The sequence below is a fragment of the Pogonomyrmex barbatus genome, unplaced genomic scaffold (assembly GCF_055798465.1).
Source record: "Pogonomyrmex barbatus isolate J1 unplaced genomic scaffold, ASM5579846v1 scaffold7, whole genome shotgun sequence".
Taxonomy (NCBI): Eukaryota; Metazoa; Arthropoda; class Insecta; order Hymenoptera; family Formicidae; genus Pogonomyrmex; species Pogonomyrmex barbatus.
This window is the reverse complement of record NW_028297171.1, coordinates 9,301,947-9,322,538: the sequence shown is the minus strand read 5'-3', so window position 1 is coordinate 9,322,538 and position 20,592 is coordinate 9,301,947. Positions and strand designations below refer to the sequence as shown.

General features: G+C 37.0%; 5 protein-coding genes across 7 annotated transcripts; 3 read left to right on the top strand and 2 right to left on the bottom strand.

Moving 5' to 3' along the window:
• Positions 1–2: 2 nt before the first annotated feature.
• Positions 3–5,383, bottom strand: LOC105434132 (bifunctional 3'-phosphoadenosine 5'-phosphosulfate synthase-like). 2 transcript variants are annotated; one of them, XM_089083175.1, is made up of 8 exons: positions 3,927–5,383; positions 2,812–2,910; positions 2,509–2,685; positions 1,634–2,269; positions 1,111–1,545; positions 804–1,010; positions 401–683; positions 3–275 (listed from the first exon to the last, which is right to left on the bottom strand). In XM_089083175.1, exons 1-8 carry the CDS (start codon positions 3,954–3,956, stop codon positions 157–159), a joined length of 1,986 nt encoding a protein of 661 aa, XP_088939301.1. In that variant the 5' UTR covers positions 3,957–5,383; the 3' UTR covers positions 3–156. The 2 variants fall into 2 exon arrangements, with proteins under 2 accessions (XP_088939301.1, XP_088939302.1); XM_089083176.1 differs by lacking the exon at positions 3,927–5,383 and having other exon boundaries at positions 2,812–3,367.
• Positions 5,384–8,372: 2,989 nt separating this feature from the next.
• LOC105434130 (uncharacterized) lies at positions 8,373–10,545 on the top strand. Its single transcript, XM_011649749.3, has 3 exons — positions 8,373–9,312; positions 9,374–9,479; positions 9,539–10,545. The coding sequence occupies exons 1-3, from the start codon at positions 9,260–9,262 to the stop codon at positions 10,346–10,348; spliced, it is 969 nt and encodes a 322-aa protein (XP_011648051.2). The 5' UTR covers positions 8,373–9,259; the 3' UTR covers positions 10,349–10,545.
• Positions 10,546–10,794: 249 nt separating this feature from the next.
• Ssrp (structure specific recognition protein) lies at positions 10,795–14,072 on the top strand. The gene is made up of 4 exons (XM_011649745.3): positions 10,795–11,014; positions 11,221–11,718; positions 11,802–12,197; positions 12,272–14,072. Exons 1-4 carry the CDS (start codon positions 10,964–10,966, stop codon positions 13,517–13,519), a joined length of 2,193 nt encoding a protein of 730 aa, XP_011648047.1. The 5' UTR covers positions 10,795–10,963; the 3' UTR covers positions 13,520–14,072.
• LOC105434127 (TP53-regulated inhibitor of apoptosis 1) lies at positions 14,056–15,221 on the bottom strand. Of its 2 annotated transcripts, XM_011649746.3 has the most exons (4): positions 15,062–15,218; positions 14,843–14,952; positions 14,554–14,754; positions 14,056–14,422 (listed from the first exon to the last, which is right to left on the bottom strand). In XM_011649746.3, exons 3-4 carry the CDS (start codon positions 14,731–14,733, stop codon positions 14,336–14,338), a joined length of 267 nt encoding a protein of 88 aa, XP_011648048.1. In that variant the 5' UTR covers positions 14,734–14,754; positions 14,843–14,952; positions 15,062–15,218; the 3' UTR covers positions 14,056–14,335. The 2 variants fall into 2 exon arrangements, with proteins under 2 accessions (XP_011648048.1, XP_011648049.1); XM_011649747.3 differs by lacking the exon at positions 14,554–14,754 and having other exon boundaries at positions 14,784–14,952; positions 15,062–15,221.
• A 143-nt stretch (positions 15,222–15,364) lies between these two features.
• On the top strand, positions 15,365–20,573 carry LOC105434129 (testis-expressed protein 2). Its single transcript, XM_011649748.2, has 7 exons — positions 15,365–15,687; positions 15,791–16,961; positions 17,028–17,411; positions 17,520–17,697; positions 17,765–18,246; positions 18,520–18,592; positions 18,716–20,573. The coding sequence occupies exons 1-7, from the start codon at positions 15,639–15,641 to the stop codon at positions 19,043–19,045; spliced, it is 2,667 nt and encodes an 888-aa protein (XP_011648050.2). The 5' UTR covers positions 15,365–15,638; the 3' UTR covers positions 19,046–20,573.
• The last annotated feature ends 19 nt before the right edge of the window (positions 20,574–20,592 follow it).

The window sequence follows — 20,592 nt, the reverse complement described above, 5'->3', positions numbered from 1 at the left end:
GACTAATAACAAACTGAAAGATTTATTCCATTATTTCTATAGTTCCATCTACAATATGTCTATATTTTATTTATTTTTTCTTATTATCTGCATTATTAGATATTATATATAAAATATCAACATCATTATGTTACATTATGCATAAATATTAATTACTTATTCCGTTAATTCACTCCTTGACTGTTTGTGCGTCGTTTGATAATATTCCGCAATGATTTTCCATGCTTTGGGCGCCATAAAACCTTCGGGAGGATCTTCATCGTTTTTCGCCAAATCTAAATCATAAAAGAACCAATAAATACATTTATAAATACTTTATCTAAATGTTTGTACATAAACAAATTAAAATAATATAAAATTATTTAAGCTAACAAATAATGAGAACAGAATAGATATTTACTACGCATTTTGGTGCCGGAAATAAAAATAAAGTCTCGTTGCCGGTCAGCTTCGAAGAAAGACATTTTCTTCGCTTTGGTGTCATAAGCGGCTACCTTAAAAGGGATGATCTCGAGATTCTGCAAACCTGGCGCCATCGAAAGGACGCGTGCGCCGTGAGTAGCATCGTAAAGATTGCCATCCGGCGTAGTTGATTTATCAGGATGAGGAACGCCGGCAGGATCTCGTCCAACGATATAGAAATTTGCTCCCGCGATCATACGAGCTTTGGCATGCCATTGTACCTGAAGGACATTAGATAAGCGTTGAGCATTTTTTATCATTTCTTATTTCAGGTCTCACGTAACGTATTGTTCAACAAAATGTAAAAAAAAATATATATATATATATATATATATATTAACCTCTGTGGGACCAGCGTAACACATAGGACTAGGGAAGATGGCGAGGATAGTATCCTCATGCAAGACACTTTCCTCGAGAACAGCCTGATGTTGCCGTATCCTGACCGGTAGAGGAACGTCATCGTTTTTAGTCCATCCGCCTAAGGGATGAAGAAGAAGGACTGGTTTCTTGAAGCCGTACTCCTTGAGAAGACGTCTCCTGGTATCCTGACATACAACGAGATGTTCTGGACCAAAGTAACGAGCAAGCGATGCCGTTTGCACGGAGAATTTCATTGTTTCATAAAACGAATGTTAGCGCACCAACCTGCATCAGCAACGCGTGTCCATTGTGTATCGGATTTCGCAGCTGAAAAGCAAATACCGCGTCGGCGCCGATCTCTCGACACCTGATTCTGATCTCGTTCGGTGTCAATCTGTAATGATCCAGCCCATCGTTCCACTTGATCTTTTCGAGTACTTCCAAATCCCCGCCGACCAACCAGTCGCCGGAGTCTCGGATTATTCCGACGTAAGGATGCCTGGGATCGTTCGTGCCAAATTGACGGCAGCAACGTTCTTCCTTGCGATGGTGATAAAATTCCAGATTACGTAGGATAGCGAGATCTTTGTCCTGGTATCTGAGAACGAGCGCGGCCGCGTCGGAACAACGCTCTTTGTCGGCGGTGCTCACGGCAAGAACAATGGGAATCGCTTGGCTGATTGGAACATTGTTTTCGTATAGACAGTTGAAATGTAGCGTCTGTTTAAAAGAAAAATGATCTCCGTTATTTTCCGCTAATACTGCAATTTTGTAAATTATTGCGCCCATAGAGTAGACTTAAATTTACTTGAAGATACTCATTCTCCCTCATAAATCCCTTCAAGGGCGCCGCCCATCCCTCAGCGAGCACTTGTAGCCATTGCACATCTATTTTCCCGATCTCCAAATTCGGAAGAGCTCTCATTTCCCTCCGTACATCCTCCAATCTATCCTCCTTCACGAATAATTCATGAAAGGTTTGCTTAAGCTCGCACGACTTCGGTATGATTTGTTTGCGCTGGAGAAAGTCGATAACGATGTCGGTGGATCGTTGAACAGACACGTTCTCCGTGTTGACGATGAGATCGGGCTCGGTGGGTACGTCGTAATTTTGATCGATGCCGGTGAAACCCTTTATTATACCCTGACGCGCCTTCTTATAGAGCCCCTTGACGTCACGGGCTTCGCAGACCTGGAGGGACGCCTCGATGAAGATCTCGAAGAAGGGCAGATTAGCATTCTCATGAATTTCCCGTGCCATTTTCCGGTCCGCCGCGAACGGCGACACGAAGCTGCAGAGGGCAACGATGCCGGCATCCGCGAAGAGCTTCGCGACCTCGGCTACGCGACGTACGTTCTCCTCTCGGTCCTCTTTGCTGAAGCCGAGATTACAGTTCAGGCCGGTGCGCATGTTGTCGCCATCCAGGCTATACGCAGGAATGCCCTGTTTCAGAAATAATAAATCAAAGAAACAATAAATGAAAAAATGAAAATCTGTCTAAAAATTTGATTTAAACATAAACGATAAAATTTCTTGATATTCCTATCTACTTGAACATCCTATCGTATTTTAATAATTCTGATGACCCAACAAAATAATTTTTCAAATTTGCTCAAATTTTTAAATACTTCAGCAAAATTGTTCTCTTCGTGCGCGAATGCAAAACGATATGATAATTTTACCTGAGAGACGAGATATTCCTCAAGCTGAAAAGAAATGGAGGTCTTCCCGGCACCGGAAAGCCCTGTCATCCAAATTGTGCATCCACGAAATCCTCGAACGGAACCGATCGCCTGTCCCCGTTTTGTTCTGGACACATAATGCGCTTGCGACAACACGTTGGTCGCTATTGCTTGCGCCTGGAAATATTTCTTATCTGTATATTTCTCATCGACAACAACAAATATTTTAAGGAAATATTTTACAAATATTTCCTTTTAACATTACATAAATGTTTGCATAAATTTTGCTTCGATATATCTCACCTCTTTGGAGGAATCCGGAATCTCCAGAACCGACCGTACAAAAATTCCCATTTCTTCAAAGTAGAAATTTCGCCTTTTTATCTGTGTGTTCACTAGCCACTGGTAATAATTTGTATAATGACTGTTTTTATTATTTATTTACAGGAGTTATTATTTTCTAAGTAAGAGTACTGTATTTCTATTAGCCAAAGATCTTCATGTGGCAATTAATAAACTAACGGAAGCGTTACGATACGAGAGTAAACGATACGATTAAGAATGTGCGACGGACTGTAGAAAACTGATCTCTTGTACGAAACGTAAGATGCTGTTAGAAGCGAGAAAGTATGAAGAAAGTCACTTTCATCGGTATTCTGGGGGACAGCAATTCCAGGACACGCTTAAGAAGCTGTGTCACGATATAGATGCAGAGCCGCGTGTAATATCATTGAAAATATTTCAAAGATTAAAAAAAATAAAGTTAAAAATACTTTTAGTTATAACGATAAATCTACTGAACTTACAATTAGATGTTCAATCATAACGATGACTAACGAATCGTTAAAAAAAAAATTAATTTTTTCAACTTGATCTTTTTCTTATTATCAAGCAATTATCACTAATCACCGACTAGTTATTATAAAATTAAAAATAAATGGAATTATAGATTCAATTTTCATATCGAACATATATTCAATACTTGATCTGCAGCAAATCGTAATAATTTGTAATCCAATCGAAAAGAAGGAAGCTATTTTTTTTTTATTTATTTATAAAATAAATAAAAAAGATTATGTAACGCAATACTATTTATGATAAAAGATAGAATTTTCAAGTTCATAATATGATTGATTTCGCTATTTTTTTATATTATATATTACTATTTTCTTAATTTTTTTAATAAAATTGATATATTCGTATTTCTGTGAATTTATATAAAAATAATAATTATATTTATACACCGAGATAAAATAAACATTTATGAAATTTACATTAAAATTTTTCATAGTTCTTAAATATATTTATATTTTCCACTATTTTCCACAGTTTTATATTTTCCACTCATTTAACACATAATTTAACTTCAATTTTCTTATATCTTAACGCTTTTATGTAATTATTGTAATTTACTACACCTTTTGTTTAATACTGCGATGTCGAAACATGGAGTGAAATATGGTTTGCAAACTTATGGCGTTTCGTTCGTTTTATTATCCACTTAGTTAGTTACTATGCGATAAGTTATGATAAGTAGTACAACAGTTATGATATGTAACACGATAATCATAAATGTATGTATACACAAGATAAAAGCATTATGAATATGAGTTGAAAATAAGCGTAACTTTAATATCGTGATAAAAAAAAAGTTCTTGTAATATTTTAATATATCATAATATTTTAAAAAGTTCAATCCCATATGTACATTGCAATTATATCTATTACAGCAACATTGCTGCAATGTTACAATATTGCAACAATGTTGCTGTAACATAGTTTGTGTACAAAATTTATGTTGTATGGGATGATTTTAGCATTTAAACAACAATAGATCTTGATATTATAATAGTAATACATGTAAAGTTTTACAAACCAATTTTACAAACCAATCAGCATCGCGGAAAAGAATCAAAACATTTAAGTCTCTTACATTTTTTTATAATTTTTTTATAAATAAATGAGAAAAACATTTTTTTCATAAATAGAAAGTTACTTGAAACTTAAAAAACTCGGAGATAATTTTGAAGAATAATTTATAAAAATAAACGATGATTATCGATGTAAATATTTGCATAATTAGCTTATGATATAAATTCATGATTTATCATACAAATGCTTCATAAATAAATATATTTTATTACAATAATATTTTTGCATACGGTTGTAAAAATGCAATTTTTTTATCATCTGCATAGATAATAACTCAATCGGTAACAACAACAATGCAGTATGATATAAAAGTCGAATAGCTTTGTGTATAGATATTTCAAAAATAATCGGAATAATAATAAGCCGTTAAATTAATATTATGTTACAAATTAGTCGTCTCAGTTTGAACAATTACGCGAACTTCCGATTGCCAGATGTTTTTAAGTATCTTGTACCTGTGTAAAGATAGAACCCCCCCAACATTGAAAAACATAAAGTTTCTATAGCTTTCGATTGCTCATCGTTTGCACACTTCTAGTAAAAAAGTTATTAACAAAATAAATTTCGGGGCCATCTTCACACTAGCCCCACAACTATGAATAAATTAAATAAAAAATAGCTCAATTGATAGATATTCGTTTGCACATTGCAAAACAGATCGATTTTTCGTTTGCACACCTCTAGTTAAAAAGTTATTAACAAAGTCTTGGGGGGCTATCTTAACACAGGTGGAAGTATATGGAAAAAACTATGTGGGAATTAGATGGGAAAAACTATGTGGGAAGAAGGTGGGAAAAACTATGTGGGAAGAAGATGGGAAAAACTATGTGGGAAGAAGATGGGAAAACCTATATGGGAAAAACTATGTGGGAAGAAGATGGGAAAAACTATATGGGAAAAAGATGGAAAAAACTATGTGGGAAGAAGGTGGGAAAAACTATGTGGGAAGAAGATGGGAAAAAATATGTGGGAAGAAGATGGGAAAAACTATGTGGGAAGAAGATGAAAAAAACTATGTGGGAAGAAGGTGGGAAAAACTATGTGGGAAGAAGATGGGAAAAACTATGTAGGAAGAAGATGGGAAAAACTGTATGGGAACTAGATGGGAAAAACTATGTGGGAAGAAGATGGGAAAAACTATATGGGAAAAACTATGTGGGAAGAAGATGGGAAAAACTATGTGGGAAAAAGATGAAAAAAACTATGTGGGAAAAACTATGTGGGAAGAAGATGGGAAAAACTATATGGGAAAAAGATGGAAAAAACTATGTGGGAAGAAGGTGGGAAAAACTATGTGGGAAGAAGATGGGAAAAAATATGTGGGAAGAAGATGGGAAAAACTATGTAGGAAGAAGATGGGAAAAACTGTATGGGAACTAGATGGGAAAAACTATGTGGGAAGAAGATGGGAAAAACTATATGGGAAAAACTATGTGGAAAGAAGATGGGAAAAACTATGTGGGAAGAAGATGGAAAAAACTATGTGGGAAGAAGGTGGGAAAAACTATGTGGGAAGAAGATGGGAAAAAATATGTGGGAAGAAGATGGGAAAAACTATGTGGGAAGAAGATGAAAAAAACTATGTGGGAAGAAGATGGGAAAAACTATATGGGAAGAAGATGGGAAAAACTATATGGGAAAAACTATGCGAGAAGAAGATGGGAAAAACTATGTGGGAAGAAGATGGGAAAAACTATATGGGAAAAACTATGTGGGATGAAGATGGGAAAAACTATGTGGGAAGAAGATGGGAAAAATTATGTGTGAAGAAGATGGGAAAAACTATGTGGGAAGAAAATGGGAAAAACTATATGGAAAAAACTATGTGGGAAGAAGATGGGAAAAACTATGTGGGAAGAAGATGGGAAAAACTATATGGGAAAAACTATGTGGGAAGAAGATGGGAAAAACTATGTGGGAAAAAGATGGGAAAAACTATGTGGGAAAAACTATGTAGGAAGAAAATGGGAAAAACTATATGGGAAAAAGATGGAAAAAACTATGTGGGAAGAAGGCGGGAAAAACTATGTGGGAAGAAGATGAGAAAAAATATGTGGGAAGAAGATGGGAAAAACTATGTGGGAAGAAGATGAAAAAAACTATGTGGGAAGAAGATGGGAAAAACTATATGGGAAAAACTATGTGGGAAGAAGATGGGAAAAACTATGTGGGAAAAAGATGGGAAAAACTATGTGGGAAAAACTATGTAGGAAGAAAATGGGAAAAACTGTTTGGGAACTAGATGGAAAAAACTATGTGAGAAGAAGGTGGGAAAAACTATGTGGGGAGAAGATGGGAAAAACTATATGGGAAAAACTATGCGGGAAGAAGATGGGAAACACTATGTGGGAATTAGACGGGAAAAACTATATGGGAAAATCTATGTGGGAAAAAGATGGGAAAAACTATGTGGGAAAAACTATGTAGGAAGAAAATGGGAAAAACTGTATGGGAACTAGATGGGAAAAACTATGTGAGAAGAAGATGGGAAAAACTATGTGGGAAGAAGATAGGAAAAACTATATGGGAAAAACTATGTGGGAAGAAGATGGGAAAAACTATATGGGAAAAACTATGCGAGAAGAAGATGGGAAAAACTATGTGGGATGAAGATGGGAAAAACTATGTGGGAAGAAGGTGGGAAAAACTATGTGGGAAGAAGATGAAAAAAACTATGTGGGAATTAGATGGGAAAAAGTATATGGAAAAAACTATGCGGGAAGAAGATGGGAAACACTATGTGGGAAGGAGATGGAAAAAACTATGTGGGATGAAGATGGGAAAAACTATGTGGGAATTAGATTGGAAAAACTATGTGGGAAGAAGATGGGAAAAACTATGTAGGAAGAAAATGGGAAAAACTGTATGGGAACTAGATGGGAAAAACTATGTGGGAAGAAGATGGGAAAAACTATATGGGAAAAACTATGTGGGAAGAAGATGGGAAAAACTATGTGGGAAGAAGATGGAAAAAACTGTGTGGGAAGAAGGTGGGAAAAACTATGTGGGAAGAAGATGAAAAAAACTATGTGGGAATTAGATGAGAAAAACTATATGGGAAAAACTATGTGGGAAGAAGATGGGAAAAACTATGTGGGAAAAAGATGGGAAAAACTATGTGGGAAAAACTATGTAGGAAGAAAATGGGAAAAACTATGTGGGAAGAAGATGGGAAAAACTATATGGGAAAAACTATGTGGGAAGAAGATGGGAAAAACTATATGGGAAAAACTATGCGAGAAGAAGATGGGAAAAACTATGTGGGATGAAGATGGGAAAAACTATGTGGTAAGAAGATGGGAAAAATTATGTGTGAAGAAGATGGGAAAAACTATGTGGGAAGAAAATGGGAAAAATTATATGGAAAAAACTATGTGGGAAGAAGATGGGAAAAACTATGTGGGAAGAAGATGGGAAAAACTATATGGGAAAAACTATGTGGGAAGAAGATGGGAAAAACTATGTGGGAAAAAGATGGGAAAAACTATGTGGGAAGAAGATGAAAAAAACTATGTGGGAATTAGATTGGAAAAACTATGTGGGAAGAAGATGGGAAAAACTATGTAGGAAGAAGATGGGAAAAACTGTATGGGAACTAGATGGGAAAAACTATGTGGGAAGAAGATGGGAAAAACTATGTGGGAAGAAGATGGGAAAAACTATGTGGGAAGAAGATGGAAAAAACTATGTGGGAAAAAGATGGGAAAAACTATGAGGGAAAAAGCTGGGAAAACTATGTGGGAAGAAGATGGGAAAAACTATGTGGGAACTAAATGGGAAAAACTATATAGTAAGAAGATGGGAAAAACTATGCGGGAACTAGATGGGAAAATCTATGTGGGAAGTATTTGGGAAAACTATATGGAAGTATGTGCGAAAAACTATGTGGGAAGTATATGGGGAAAAACTACGTGAGAATTCGCTCATCTTTAATATCTTTACCTAATCGTTATATCTTGTAATAACTGAAACGCCACAACTTTTCGATTGATATCATTTTAAACACAATATTTTTGTTTTCACCTCATCTATCAAACTCGCTCATTTTTAAAACTTTAATTGTTAATAACTTTTTAACTAGAGCAAACGAAAAATCGACCTGTTTGGCAATGTGCAAACGAATGTCTATCGATTGGTTCTATTTTGAAATCGCGTATCTTCGGAATTCATCCTGAAAACGAATTTTTTTATGTAGAACAGCCGCTCCCCAAGACTTTGTTTGTTAATAACTTTTTAACTAGAAGTGTGCAAACGAAAATTCGACCTGTTCGGAAAAGTGCAAACAAAAATCTATCGAATAATACCATTTTAAGCACAACATTCTTGTTTCTATTTCATCTGCCGAAGTCACTCGCTTCTGAAACTTTAATTGTTAATAACTTTTTAACTAGAGGTGTGCAAACGAAAAACCTGTTTGGCAATGTGCAAACGAATATCTATCAATTGAGCTATTTTTTTATTTAATTTACTCATAGTTGGGGGGCTAGTGGGAAGATGGCCCCCGCAATTTATTTTGTAATAACTTTTTTATTAGAAGTGTGCAAACGAAAATTCGAAATGTGCATACATGTGCAAACGATGAGCAATTGAATGAGCTATAGAAACTTTATGTTTTTCAATGTTGGGGGGCTATCTTCACACAGGTATATCTTGTTCGGTCCAGTAGAGATGCCGGCGATTTATAGGTTATTAAGTTTAGCGAATCGAAGGTGTACGGCGATCTAAAGTACAAAACGCATCTTACGACGAAATATATGAAAGGCTCTACGTATTTCACCAGTTATGTTTAATTAGAAATCGTATATTCATCTCATCTTTTATGACTGTTTATGACAATTTCGGAAAGCCGGGTGATTGCTCACGTGTTCTATCGTACGTACCTATTATTAAATCAAGTACAAATTAGCTCTTATTATAGCTATGACTATTGTAGGATGGAGGGTTTCTGTCCGTTGTGCATGAAGAAAGATTTAAAAAGAAAAATGAAAGCGTATCAGATCAATCTAACAGAAGCGATGTGGTCGTGTGAGGAAGAAATGGTAAGCAATCTTGTTCTTTTTTTTTTATACTCGTATTTACAGTTGCCTTTGAATTTTAGTGCTGCTGGCCAATTGGTTACAAGGAGTTAGTTTTCTTTAATCGACCAGCTGAGAGTTTGCTAGAACTGTCAAGTGTTTCTAAGGAAGATGTGGCATTGTTTACGGAACTTTCACTTTATACACCACCTGTAACTCCTGGAAGTATTTCCAAAGAATTAATTGAGATTGAATGCTCATCAAATTTTTCAGTAGAAGATAAACTTGGTGGAATATTGCCTAAATGTGAATCATTTACCTCAACAAAGGAATCTATTGATTCTAACAAGCTATTTGAGCATCAGTCAGAAATTAATAATTCTACTAAAGAAAGAGAGATTATTTCGAAAAATGAAATTGCGAGTATTAATAGTTTTAAGTTGCTGCCTAAGATCACAAATATTCAAAAGGCTAATATTAATTTTACAGTTTTGTCTAATGTTCATGAACATTGCAATAGTACAAAGGTACAAAAGTGTCAATCATCATTCGAGGATACATCTGCGATAAATAATTTCGAAGGTTCTGATGTGTTCGAAAGTACATGCAAAGAACTCGATGTGCAGTGTAAAAGTGGGAACGAACAGAATGAAAATGGCACAGTGCAATTGAATGCTATAAAAAGTGGTATGGAAACAAATTTAGGTACAGATATACCACCAGATATCATGCAAACACTAGTCGATGTAAATAGTACAAATAGTTCAAGTACACAAGAATCCATAATAAATGCTTGTGATTCTGATATAAATACACTATTGGAAGGTATTTTAGCTGATGATAACATGACTGCAGACGTAAATACGGATTGGTTAATGTCGTTGCTCAGCTGATGAAGAACTTAAATTTGTTGTTATTTGATACACTTGATTGCATTATATGAAGTCTGAAAGATGCAATGAAAGATGAATGTAAATTATAACTGATCTGATTTATGATTTGTGATAATAAAGCCATTTAGTTATCATAAAGTTTTGTTATAACGAATTGTATATTCTGTGAAGTAAAAATATTTTTTTTATTGTGTTCATTTACGACTTCGATTATTTTTAATGATTTCCCTTTATCCTCTATATGGTTTAAATGTGGCGGTTGATTCGCTGTATTCGATATAACAATTTCAGGATTCTGACCAGTAAGAGATGCGAAAAAATAGAGAGTCTATTTTTAGAATAGAGGCAATCAATAGTGAAGGCTTTGAAAGCTTCAAAAATTCCCTATTCGACAGCCAATCACGTGTCGATCAAAGCATGCTTTTTTTTCTTTCCACCGCCATTTTTCTCAAAGTAACGTTGCCGCGTTTTGTACGTGATGTGATCTCGCCAGTAGTAAATAACACATGTCCGATTTATTCTTACGCACGCTTGTCGTCGGAGTGTGATTTATATATATATATATATTTGTTTTTTGTTAAGTTAATTATACGAGGACTTTGGTAATCTTTCAGAATGGATTTTCTAGAGTATCCGGATATTTTCGCCGAGGTTAAGGGCGCTATGGTAAATTTTCATAACAATTAAACAATATCGCGTAATCAATTCCTTGTCTATCAACTCTCTATATATTCGATTTATTTTAATTCTGTAATTCTTATATTTAATTAAAATTAAATTTTTCTAGTATAGAAATAATTATATAAGAATTTCATAAGGATAATTAGGAAATAATTATGTCTAATAAATGGATTATTTTCTATTATCACTAGACTCCGGGCAGATTAAAGTTGACCGACCAACATTTAATCTTTAAGAATCAGAAGACAGGAAAAGTTGAACAGATCTCCGCCTCCGACATGGAGATGGTGAACTATCAGAAGTTTATTGGAACTTGGGGCCTGCGTATTTTTTTAAAAAATGGCACTCTTCATCGATTCAAAGGTTTCAAAGAATCGGATCAGGAAAAGATTGCCAAATTCTTTTCTATTAATTATAAGAAGGATATGTTGGAAAAGGAGCTTAGCTTAAAGGGCTGGAATTGGGGAACTGCAAAATTTAATGGATCTGTTCTGAGCTTTGATGTTGGTCATCATACTGCTTTTGAAATACCTCTGTACGATGTGTCACAATGTAATACGGGAAAGAATGAAGTAACATTGGAGTTTCATCAGAATGATGATGCACCAGTCAGTCTGATGGAGATGAGGTTTCACATTCCCGTTAGTGACAGTGCTGATCAAGATCCTGTCGAGGCATTCCATCAGCAGGTAAGAGAAGATTTAAATAGATATATGCATATTTACAGAGTTAAAATTAAATGGAAGCTTAACTAATTTTTTGATTGTGGTAGGTGATGGAGAAGGCATCTGTGATTAGTGTGAGTGGCGATGCAATTGCCATATTCAAGGAGATTCACTGTTTAACACCGCGAGGACGTTATGACATCAAGATCTTTCAGACATTCTTTCAACTGCATGGCAAAACTTTCGATTACAAAATTCCTATGTCTACTGTTCTTAGACTTTTCTTACTTCCTCATAAAGATAGTCGGCAGATGTTCTTCGTTGTGAGCTTGGATCCTCCAATAAAACAAGGTCAAACACGGTATCATTATTTGGTACTCTTGTTCAATCAAGAAGAAGAAACTTCTATCGAGTTACCATTCACCGAGAAAGAACTAAAGGAAAAGTACGAAGATAAGTTAACTAAGGAATTATCAGGACCAACGTATGAAGTACTCGGCAAGGTTAGTAAAAAAAAAAGAGAGAAAACTTTTTTTAACGTCCATATGTTTATCTTAATGTGAAATTATTTATTTAGGTGATGAAGGTAATCATTAATCGAAAATTGACCGGTCCTGGACATTTCACTGGTCACACCGGAACGCCCGCTATTGGCTGCTCTTTCAAGGCTGCGGCAGGATATCTATACCCGCTCGAGCGAGGTTTTATTTACGTACATAAACCTCCGATACATATTCGTTTTGAAGAAATAGCTTCAGTGAATTTTGCGCGTGGCGGTGGTTCCACTAGGTCTTTCGATTTTGAAATCGAGCTTACGAGCGGCGTAGTACACACATTTAGCAGCATCGAAAAAGAAGAGTATGGTAAATTATTCGATTTTATCACTGCGAAGAAACTGCGCGTCAAGAATCGTGGCAAGAGTGACAAGCTTAATTACGATGAAGATTTCGGTGACAGCGATCAAGAAGATGAACCGGATGCTTACTTGGCACGAGTCAAGGCGGAAGCACAAGAACGCGACGGTGAAGAGAATCAAGATTCCGAAGAAGGCTCGACCGATGAGGACTTTAATCCGAACCAAGATGAAAGTGATGTTGCAGAGGAGTATGATAGTAATCCGAATAGCTCTGACAGTGAAGACGATTCAGACGCCTCTGCGGCTAGTCGCAAGAAAGAAAAGAAAGAAAAGAAGGAGAAAAAATCCAAATCCGCAAAAACGGTATCGGAGAAACCACGAAAACAGAGAAAGCCAAAGAAGGAAAAGGACGCGAATAAACCGAAAAGGCCCCCGACGGCGTTTATGCTGTGGCTGAATAGCGCGCGCGATAGTATCAAGGCGGAGAATCCGGGAATGACCATGACGGAAATCGCGAAAAAGGGAGGTGAGATGTGGCGCGAGCTGAAGGATAAGTCTGAATGGGAAGCGAAGGCGGCCAAAGCTAAAAAGGAGTACGCTACGTCGATGAAGGAATACGAAGCGAGTGGTGGAGGTAAGACGAAGGAAAAGAAAACAGAGAGGAAGAAGAAAGAGACGAAGAAAGACTCGCCTGGCAAGCAAATGAGCGGGTCTTCTTTCAAGAGCAAGGAATACATTAGCGATGACGATAGTAGTAGCGACGAGAGCAAGAAGTCCGAAAAGAAACGCTCCGATAACGATAGCGAAGATGAGAAGGATAAGAAGAAAAAAAGTGAAAAGAGGCCCGCAGAGAATAGTGGAAAGAAAACGGTGAAGAAAGGGAAGCGAGATCAGTCGGATGAGAGTGACGCGGAAGAACCCATAGAAAGTACTCCGCCTTCGTCCGATGCAGAGTCGAAAAGTGATTAATGCTAAAAAATTCGAATGGACATTCCTCTTTTCGTCAATTTATTTGTGCCACTGGTTTTTGCTTAGCGGTCTACATTTGTACATTCTGTCACCGTCAAAATTTTCTTATTAATATAAAAGGATATGAATTCTTTTTATATTCATATAATCATAAGGGAATGAGCATTAAAAAAATAGATCAGTATTAGAAAGTTACATACGTATATTAAATGTTTATATATGTAACTTTGTAATATCACATAGTAGTGTTGATAATATTAATATCTGAATGCTATGAAAAATAACATTTTATTCGCTCGTTAAGTGTTTTTGCTCTGCTTTCTTTTTTAAATTTCCTTTTCTTCCATTGTAATGAAAAGGATATGTAAAGAGAGAATTCTATTTTTGCTATTTACTATTACAATTCTACAGATTATTTATGTCCAGTAACTGCATAATTTACAGATTCGTCGTTCGTTTAATTTTGTCGAAGTATAGGTCTTTCAAAAAAAAAAACCAAATATTTAATAAAAAGTTGTAGAAATTACAGAATTAAATTTGCTATTAAATGTGACATATGTGTATATAATTTTTCTTTTAGTACAAGTTTTGTATATTCAATATTACAAAAAATCATGTAGAATATTCATCATTTAACAATAATATGTGATAAACAGCTAACATATATAGGTAACAACATTAAGTACTGATTAAAACAAATATGATTTGATTAAATTTAGTCATTCATTGATAAAAAGTAGGAATGACATTTGAAGTTGTACTGTTCGTGATTGTAATGAAACTATCTAGGTTTTAAGTGCGAACACAAACATTATGTCAACTGTGTGGTTTTTTCTCCTTTTCAGTTTCCAAGTAATTTGTCTCCAATTCTTTGAGTTCAATGTGATGTTCTTTCATGGCTTTCTAGAACAGCAGAGAACGCAGCAGAATTAACGGTACCGTTCAAAGTTTTAGCTTCATTTGTAAATCTTATCAAGTAGTTTCCTATCGCTGCAATCTGACCTGTGAGGAGGGAGAGCTTCTCGGGAACTTACCGCTACGCAATCTTTATAGACTTTAAGTAAGGGTGCGCACATCGAATCGTTGGTATCCCCTTTTAAAAACTTTTCGGAGAACCAATTATTGAAACAGGCATCGTATTTCTGTTTCAACTCACTGCAATCTTCCATTGTTGCACTCTGCGCGCTCTCAACCCCTCGCACTCTCCCTCTCATCCGTCACGCCTTGCGGACCTCCTAAAGGGTACAATTCCCGCTTTAATTACCTTGACACACTGCTGATACATTTTGAATAAATGCGAGCATGTGCCGTCGCTCGTGTCACCTTTCAAGAATCTCTCAGAGAACCACGTGTTGAAGCAGGAGTCGTACTGTCGCTTCAGATCGTTGCATGCCTCGCCTATACTATTCATTAATGACCTTCCGTCCGCGGTTCTGGAAATCAATCGCGACGGAGTCTCATCAGTCTCGTTCTCGAGTCTAGGCGAGGAAGCGCGGACTTCGAACGAAATCCGTGATAACGAGTTCTCATTGTGATGCTCACCAGTAGCGGCGAATCGTGATGCGGATGATCGTACGCGACGAAGGTACTCGATGATCTCGATGAGAAAGAAGGAGCTTCCGGATTCCTTAAGGACTCCCGGTGATCAACCTCCTCTCGAAGATTACGTCAGGTTATCGGGTACTCGATGATACCGAAGGAATTACGGCCGCGATTCCGCAGCCAATCAGGAAGGTTCTTCGCGTGCGACGACGCGACCTTTATGTTGTGTTGCACAGTTTTGTAACGTCGTTGCGTACTGGTTTGAGGTTGCAGCGCGAAGCGAAGCGCGCCTAGTTCTCGAGAGATGTCAGATATATTGCTTGTCGAACCCCGTTGTGTGATCGTTAGTTATTATTATTATTATTATTGTTATTAATCGCCGTGAGAAAGGGACTGCCCCACCGACGTGCACCGTGACGCATGCTTGATCGTACAGCATGACATCGCGATCCTGGCGGTCGACGGTCGTCTCGTGAGCAAACGCCCGTAATGTTATCTTGCTCGATCACGAAACATCGATGCCAATGTCGTTGTCGATAAGCTTCCGATACGACGGCTGTTATTGCTCGGAATAGCGATGAGCGGAAAGTACAGTCCAGGAAAGATCACCTTGGGGATGATAAAAGGTAGGTAATCGGAAAAAAGCGTAGTTAATTGTTAAAGATATCGAGAATGTATATGGAGTAAATTTTCGCTCGATTAATTATTAAATTTTCCTTTCTTTGACAGGCAAACTGATTACCACGTCGGTGCCAGTGATCCATTATCGAGCCAATGACGACGAACTGGAGGAGCTTTATCCGAGCTCCTCCGATGAGGACAAACGTCTCACTCCGGAGTCTGACAAGAGGATACCACCGAGTCCCTCCAAGAGCAGCGAGAATGGCCAAGGGATGGAGAACGAGGCGGAAAACATGCTCGAGGATACCCCGCCGTCCTCGGATCCCTGGAAAGTGCTGTCCGACATCAAGGGTAAGATCACAAAGACATTTGAGGAGAAGCTCTCTGAGATGAAAAGCGATAGGAAGAAGAGGAGACGCAACAAGGACAATTCCAGTCTCAGTGACTCGGAGGATCCAGGAGACATCACGCCGACCGACGAGAACATTAATGACAAGCAGGAAAAAGAAGCGGGCGCTCGCGGTAAGGGGAATGCCGGAAGATTCGTGGGCTTCTCGCAGGTGAAAACCGGCCTGAAAACGAAAAACTCTCAGGATGACAGCGTGGAGAGCGGCGTGGAAGCCGCTGAGTTTTCTGAGCTCATGCCCGAACCGCTGTCTTTTGAATCGTATGATGATTTTCATGAAGATAAGAGAAACGACACGTGCAGCTTCTTCGGCCAGCCGGATGAATCTGCGCAAATGAAACAAGTAAAATTCAGCGCGTTATTCTCCGGCATGAAAGATTACGTGTTTCAACAGCTGACGAAGCAATTGGCTGCGCTGCTGATCCTCGTATTTGCCTTTTGCTTCCTCATCCCATTGCCTGCTCACTTGGTTGGTTTTTCTATAGGAGTCTTCGTCACAATGACGATCTATAAGCTGATACAGAGGATCAAGGAAATCTTAGCAACGCCATTAAATAAAGAGCCTGCACATGTAATAGTTCCTGTACTAGAGATACCAGCAGCAGAAGAGCATGCGGTTCAGGAGAGATACGAAGGATGGCTGAACGAGCTGCCATATACTTATGATCCTCACAATTATCATGTGGCACGTACAAAGTCGGTTTTCTTTAGTCTAGAAGGTGGGATTCTACGTGTTATGGAGACGAGAATGAAAGTACCAAAGAGAGCAGTGTGGGATGAGCCGAAGCGAAAATATAAGTTTACCAAAAAACGGGTGTACAATCTCGCTAGTGCAAAAGTAGAATTGTTGCCGGAAGGGCTCACACGAAGAAGGTAATCACATTATACATTTTAGACTTTTTATAGGCACGCAGAAATAAAGATATCTTTTGTACATAGGAGATGGAGTAAGAAATATCCAATTTGCATCACGGTGGATCAAGGAGCGTTAATAGACAGCGCAAGTTTGAGCGACTGGACAGATCTCGGTAAAGAATCCTTCGAGGATGAGAAAAAAATTAGTCCGGTAGAAGGAGCTAGTCAGGAATTAATCGAGGAGAATACCATGGGCGAAGAAACAAAAAGCGAAGATGAGGATTCTAGATTGGAATTTTTTAAGGACAACGAGGAAGACGAGTTTAAGATCGATGAAGACGAGGACGACGACGATATATCACAATCCAAATCTATTAGGAGTATATACGAGGACTGTCGCGACAATGAGGAGGTTACTAAGTGCAAACTTTATGTGTTCGCACGGGCTGACCGAGAAAAGGAAGATTGGTAAGATTTTTTTAAAGCGCTGAAACTTTCTGATTTTTATCTACTCTAATGTAAGATTTAAAATTTTTCTTCAATTATCAGCATATCTTAGATGGAAGATTTTTTCAGGTTTCGAAGATTAATATCAGCGGCGTCTCTTTCGAGAAAGCGACATTCCATTTGTTCTGTAAATGATTCCGTATCCTGTGCGAATGCGACCTCTGTGCAGCCAGAGATAACAGAAATAAAATCATCTGAGACATCTCCCGAGATCACTTACAATACCTATATGAGCAAGTACCTGAACGTAAGCAATGCGACAATCAAGTTAATTCCAGAATTCTTAGACTCCTAATCGAACGATTACCTTTCAGGTGGATCCTGAAGGTTCTCCGAGGGAGAACGATGTTCTTTGGACAAATTGCCTTCTCGAACGGCTGTTGTTCGATATGCATAGTTGTCCAGAAACGATCAATCTCATTCAAGACAAAATACAACGTAAACTTTCTAACATAAAGCTTCCATACTTCATGGAAAGCCTTCTCGTAACAGAATTAGTTGTCGCACAGGACGCTCCGATGATTCACAAAATCACTAAGCCGACACTTGATGAACGCGGACTCTGGTTCGATCTGAACATCATTTATAAGGGCAGTGTGACAATGACTGTAGAGACAAAGCTGAATCTAATGAAGCTAACGCGTGCGAACAGCGTTCCTAGCGATATCGTTGATGAGAAATCCGTTCCTATCAGATCACCGATATTCGACAGCGATGTAGAGGATAGCCCAGAGACATCCACCGAAGACGAAGATGTTGGAAATGTCGCGTCGTATGTCACATCTAAAGAGACCACGTAAGGAAATTTCTGATTTAAAGATCATGATTATTTTAATTTGCGTCGATCTCATTTTTCGCTTCGATTTAATTATTAATACAAATCTTGAAATTATCTGTAGACATGCCTCTCTTTTATACTAGAAATATAATGCAATTTTTTTTTATTATATGACGTACATTATTTATTCGAAAGCAATGAATTTTCAAAAATTTTCCATTTTATAAGAATAACCTAAATATATCGTAAGAATTATAAACGATAGATTTAATAAATTTTTACATGTTACAGACCAGTACAATCATCTGGCAAGAAGTTTCTTAGCATGGTCGACAAGCTGACGGCTAACAAATATTTCCGACACGTAAGCCACACGTGATTTTAATTATATTCAGCTAAGCTGCTGATCTGTCATTATTAATAACTACAAAAATAAGCCACAGGAGGAATAACTCACGCTAATTAAACGATGATCTGTCTTTTCTAGGCTACGGAGTTGTCCTATATACGAAGAGCGATGGAGGGTGTTTCGAACACGGAGATCCGCTTCATGGTCAGCGTATCCAGCATCGAGGGCAATCTATTGGTGAACATTCCTCCACCGCCCTCCGATCGGCTTTGGTATGGTTTCAAGCCGGTGCCGAAAGTCGCTCTCACCGTTCAACCAACTCTCGGCGAGAGAACTGTTAACATCGTGTACGTGAGCAACTGGATCGAAAATAAGTTGCTCAGGGAATTCGAGAAGCTAGTCGTTCTACCAAACATGGACGATCTGGTCCTATCGTTCTGTCCAAATTATCCCTTTGTCTCGACGTAAACGAATCTTGCGTCGGCCAAAACAATCTCCTGCTTTTATATGTCTGTTATATTTCTGTTCATACTTTTTTGTGTTTTATAATGTTTTTAACATCGCATGTTAATCGATGTTAAAAATGTTGTTCATAAAAAAAAGTTATATTTTTCTTATCAACAGTGATTCATTTCATTGAAATCATTTCAAAACTAGTCTGCGGAAAAAGATTTTCGAATAATGTTAATTGTTTTACACGATTTTTTTAACATTATTGTATTATTTGTCGCAAGGAATTATTTATCAGTCAGTGTATAGCATCTACAAGAAAGCGGGAGGAATGATTGTGATATATTAGTATATATGTATGTTACCTTATATTTATAAAATTTAATGAAAAAGAGGCAGGAGAGATAAAGTTTCTTACGAGTGAGCATTATTTTTATTAGAGTATGTAAAAAGTAGTGAACGTTAAGGATATAGAAGGGAGCAAGGCAGTTTAATTAAAATTAAGTATAGCGCTCGCTGTTTATTTAGTTACATAATTATAACCATTTCAAATTGGGATTGAATTAATGCTGGCACCGAAAAAAAATACGGATACGCATCAATGTGATTGTTAATCATTTAAAATGTTTTGCTGATGTTTAAATTATCGTTAAAATCATAATTGAGTTACAAAATAAGTAAAAATTCGAACAAATCAAACTTTAAAATTGTCAAAATAGAAATACATGTACGAAATAAAAACATTTATGATGTGGTTTTCGCGCCGTCATAATTAGATTTGTAAACAAAAAATGTAGATGCAATCGATAAAATGTATAAAAAGAAAGCGTGATACAGCGCAAAATGTTGTTTAGGACAAATAGAACGACGATCGCGCAAATCTCAAAAGCGATGTAGAATATTAATTTTGTGTATACGATTGTTGACTTGATAAAAGCTGTGCCACGCCAGCTGCTCGATTTACGAAGGAATGTAAATTTAATTTTTCCGTAATCCGTTGCAAACCGAAAGATTTATAGTCAATTGCTTTTCAACGAATATAGCGAGAAAGATCTGTCTCTAATTGATCGGTTAAATAAATTAATTTACTCGTTCAACGCTAGCAAAAAAGAAAGCAAAATGTTCATGAATGTATAATTGAATATACAATTCGTATCTACTAGCCAGTTTGAATCTATGAGCTGTGTTATTTTGTTTAATACTACACAAATATATACGTGAGCGTTCGTATTTGCGTGTCTCAGGGAGATTATATATAGATTAAATTCTGGAGCCGCAGTGATTTCGTTACGCGGTAGAGACCACGATATTTTTAAAAACGGTAACCTTTTTACATCAAAACAAATTACACTGCAAAGTCAACTCTCATACGTTTAAATGTACAACTAATTGCGATATAAAGCAAATATATTTTGTAAAGATTTTTGATCAAATGATGTTCTGTTAGTGAGACTTGCACCGTTGTCGATCTCGCATGGTTCCAGAATTAAATCACAGAGGTATATTGTAACAGTTTTTGCAAAAATAAATTATTGTACATTACCAACATGCTTCTCTTTTTCCTA

Bases quoted from the DNA above. Each gene is read 5' to 3' on its own strand.
- LOC105434132 (XM_089083175.1), bottom strand. From the start codon at position 3,956: ATGTTTCGACATCGCAGTATTAAACAAAAG. The intron at 2,270-2,508 runs GTAAAATTATCA...TTTCTGAAACAG, and splicing joins AGGAATATCTCGTCTCTCAG to GGCATTCCTGCGTATAGCCT. The intron at 684-803 runs GTTAATATATAT...AATGTCCTTCAG, and splicing joins GTTACGCTGGTCCCACAGAG to GTACAATGGCATGCCAAAGC.
- LOC105434130 (XM_011649749.3), top strand. From the start codon at position 9,260: ATGACTGTTTATGACAATTTCGGAAAGCCGGGTGATTGCTCACGTGTT. The intron at 9,313-9,373 runs GTACGTACCTAT...TGACTATTGTAG, and splicing joins GATTGCTCACGTGTTCTATC to GATGGAGGGTTTCTGTCCGT. The intron at 9,480-9,538 runs GTAAGCAATCTT...TTTGAATTTTAG, and splicing joins GGTCGTGTGAGGAAGAAATG to TGCTGCTGGCCAATTGGTTA.
- Ssrp (XM_011649745.3), top strand. From the start codon at position 10,964: ATGGATTTTCTAGAGTATCCGGATATTTTCGCCGAGGTTAAGGGCGCT. The intron at 11,015-11,220 runs GTAAATTTTCAT...TATTATCACTAG, and splicing joins CCGAGGTTAAGGGCGCTATG to ACTCCGGGCAGATTAAAGTT. The intron at 11,719-11,801 runs GTAAGAGAAGAT...TGATTGTGGTAG, and splicing joins TCGAGGCATTCCATCAGCAG to GTGATGGAGAAGGCATCTGT.
- LOC105434127 (XM_011649746.3), bottom strand. From the start codon at position 14,733: ATGAGAGGGAGAGTGCGAGGGGTTGAGAGCGCGCAGAGTGCAACAATG. The intron at 14,423-14,553 runs GTAAGTTCCCGA...CTGCTGTTCTAG, and splicing joins TCTATAAAGATTGCGTAGCG to AAAGCCATGAAAGAACATCA.
- LOC105434129 (XM_011649748.2), top strand. From the start codon at position 15,639: ATGAGCGGAAAGTACAGTCCAGGAAAGATCACCTTGGGGATGATAAAA. The intron at 15,688-15,790 runs GTAGGTAATCGG...TTTCTTTGACAG, and splicing joins CACCTTGGGGATGATAAAAG to GCAAACTGATTACCACGTCG. The intron at 18,247-18,519 runs GTAAGGAAATTT...TACATGTTACAG, and splicing joins GTCACATCTAAAGAGACCAC to ACCAGTACAATCATCTGGCA.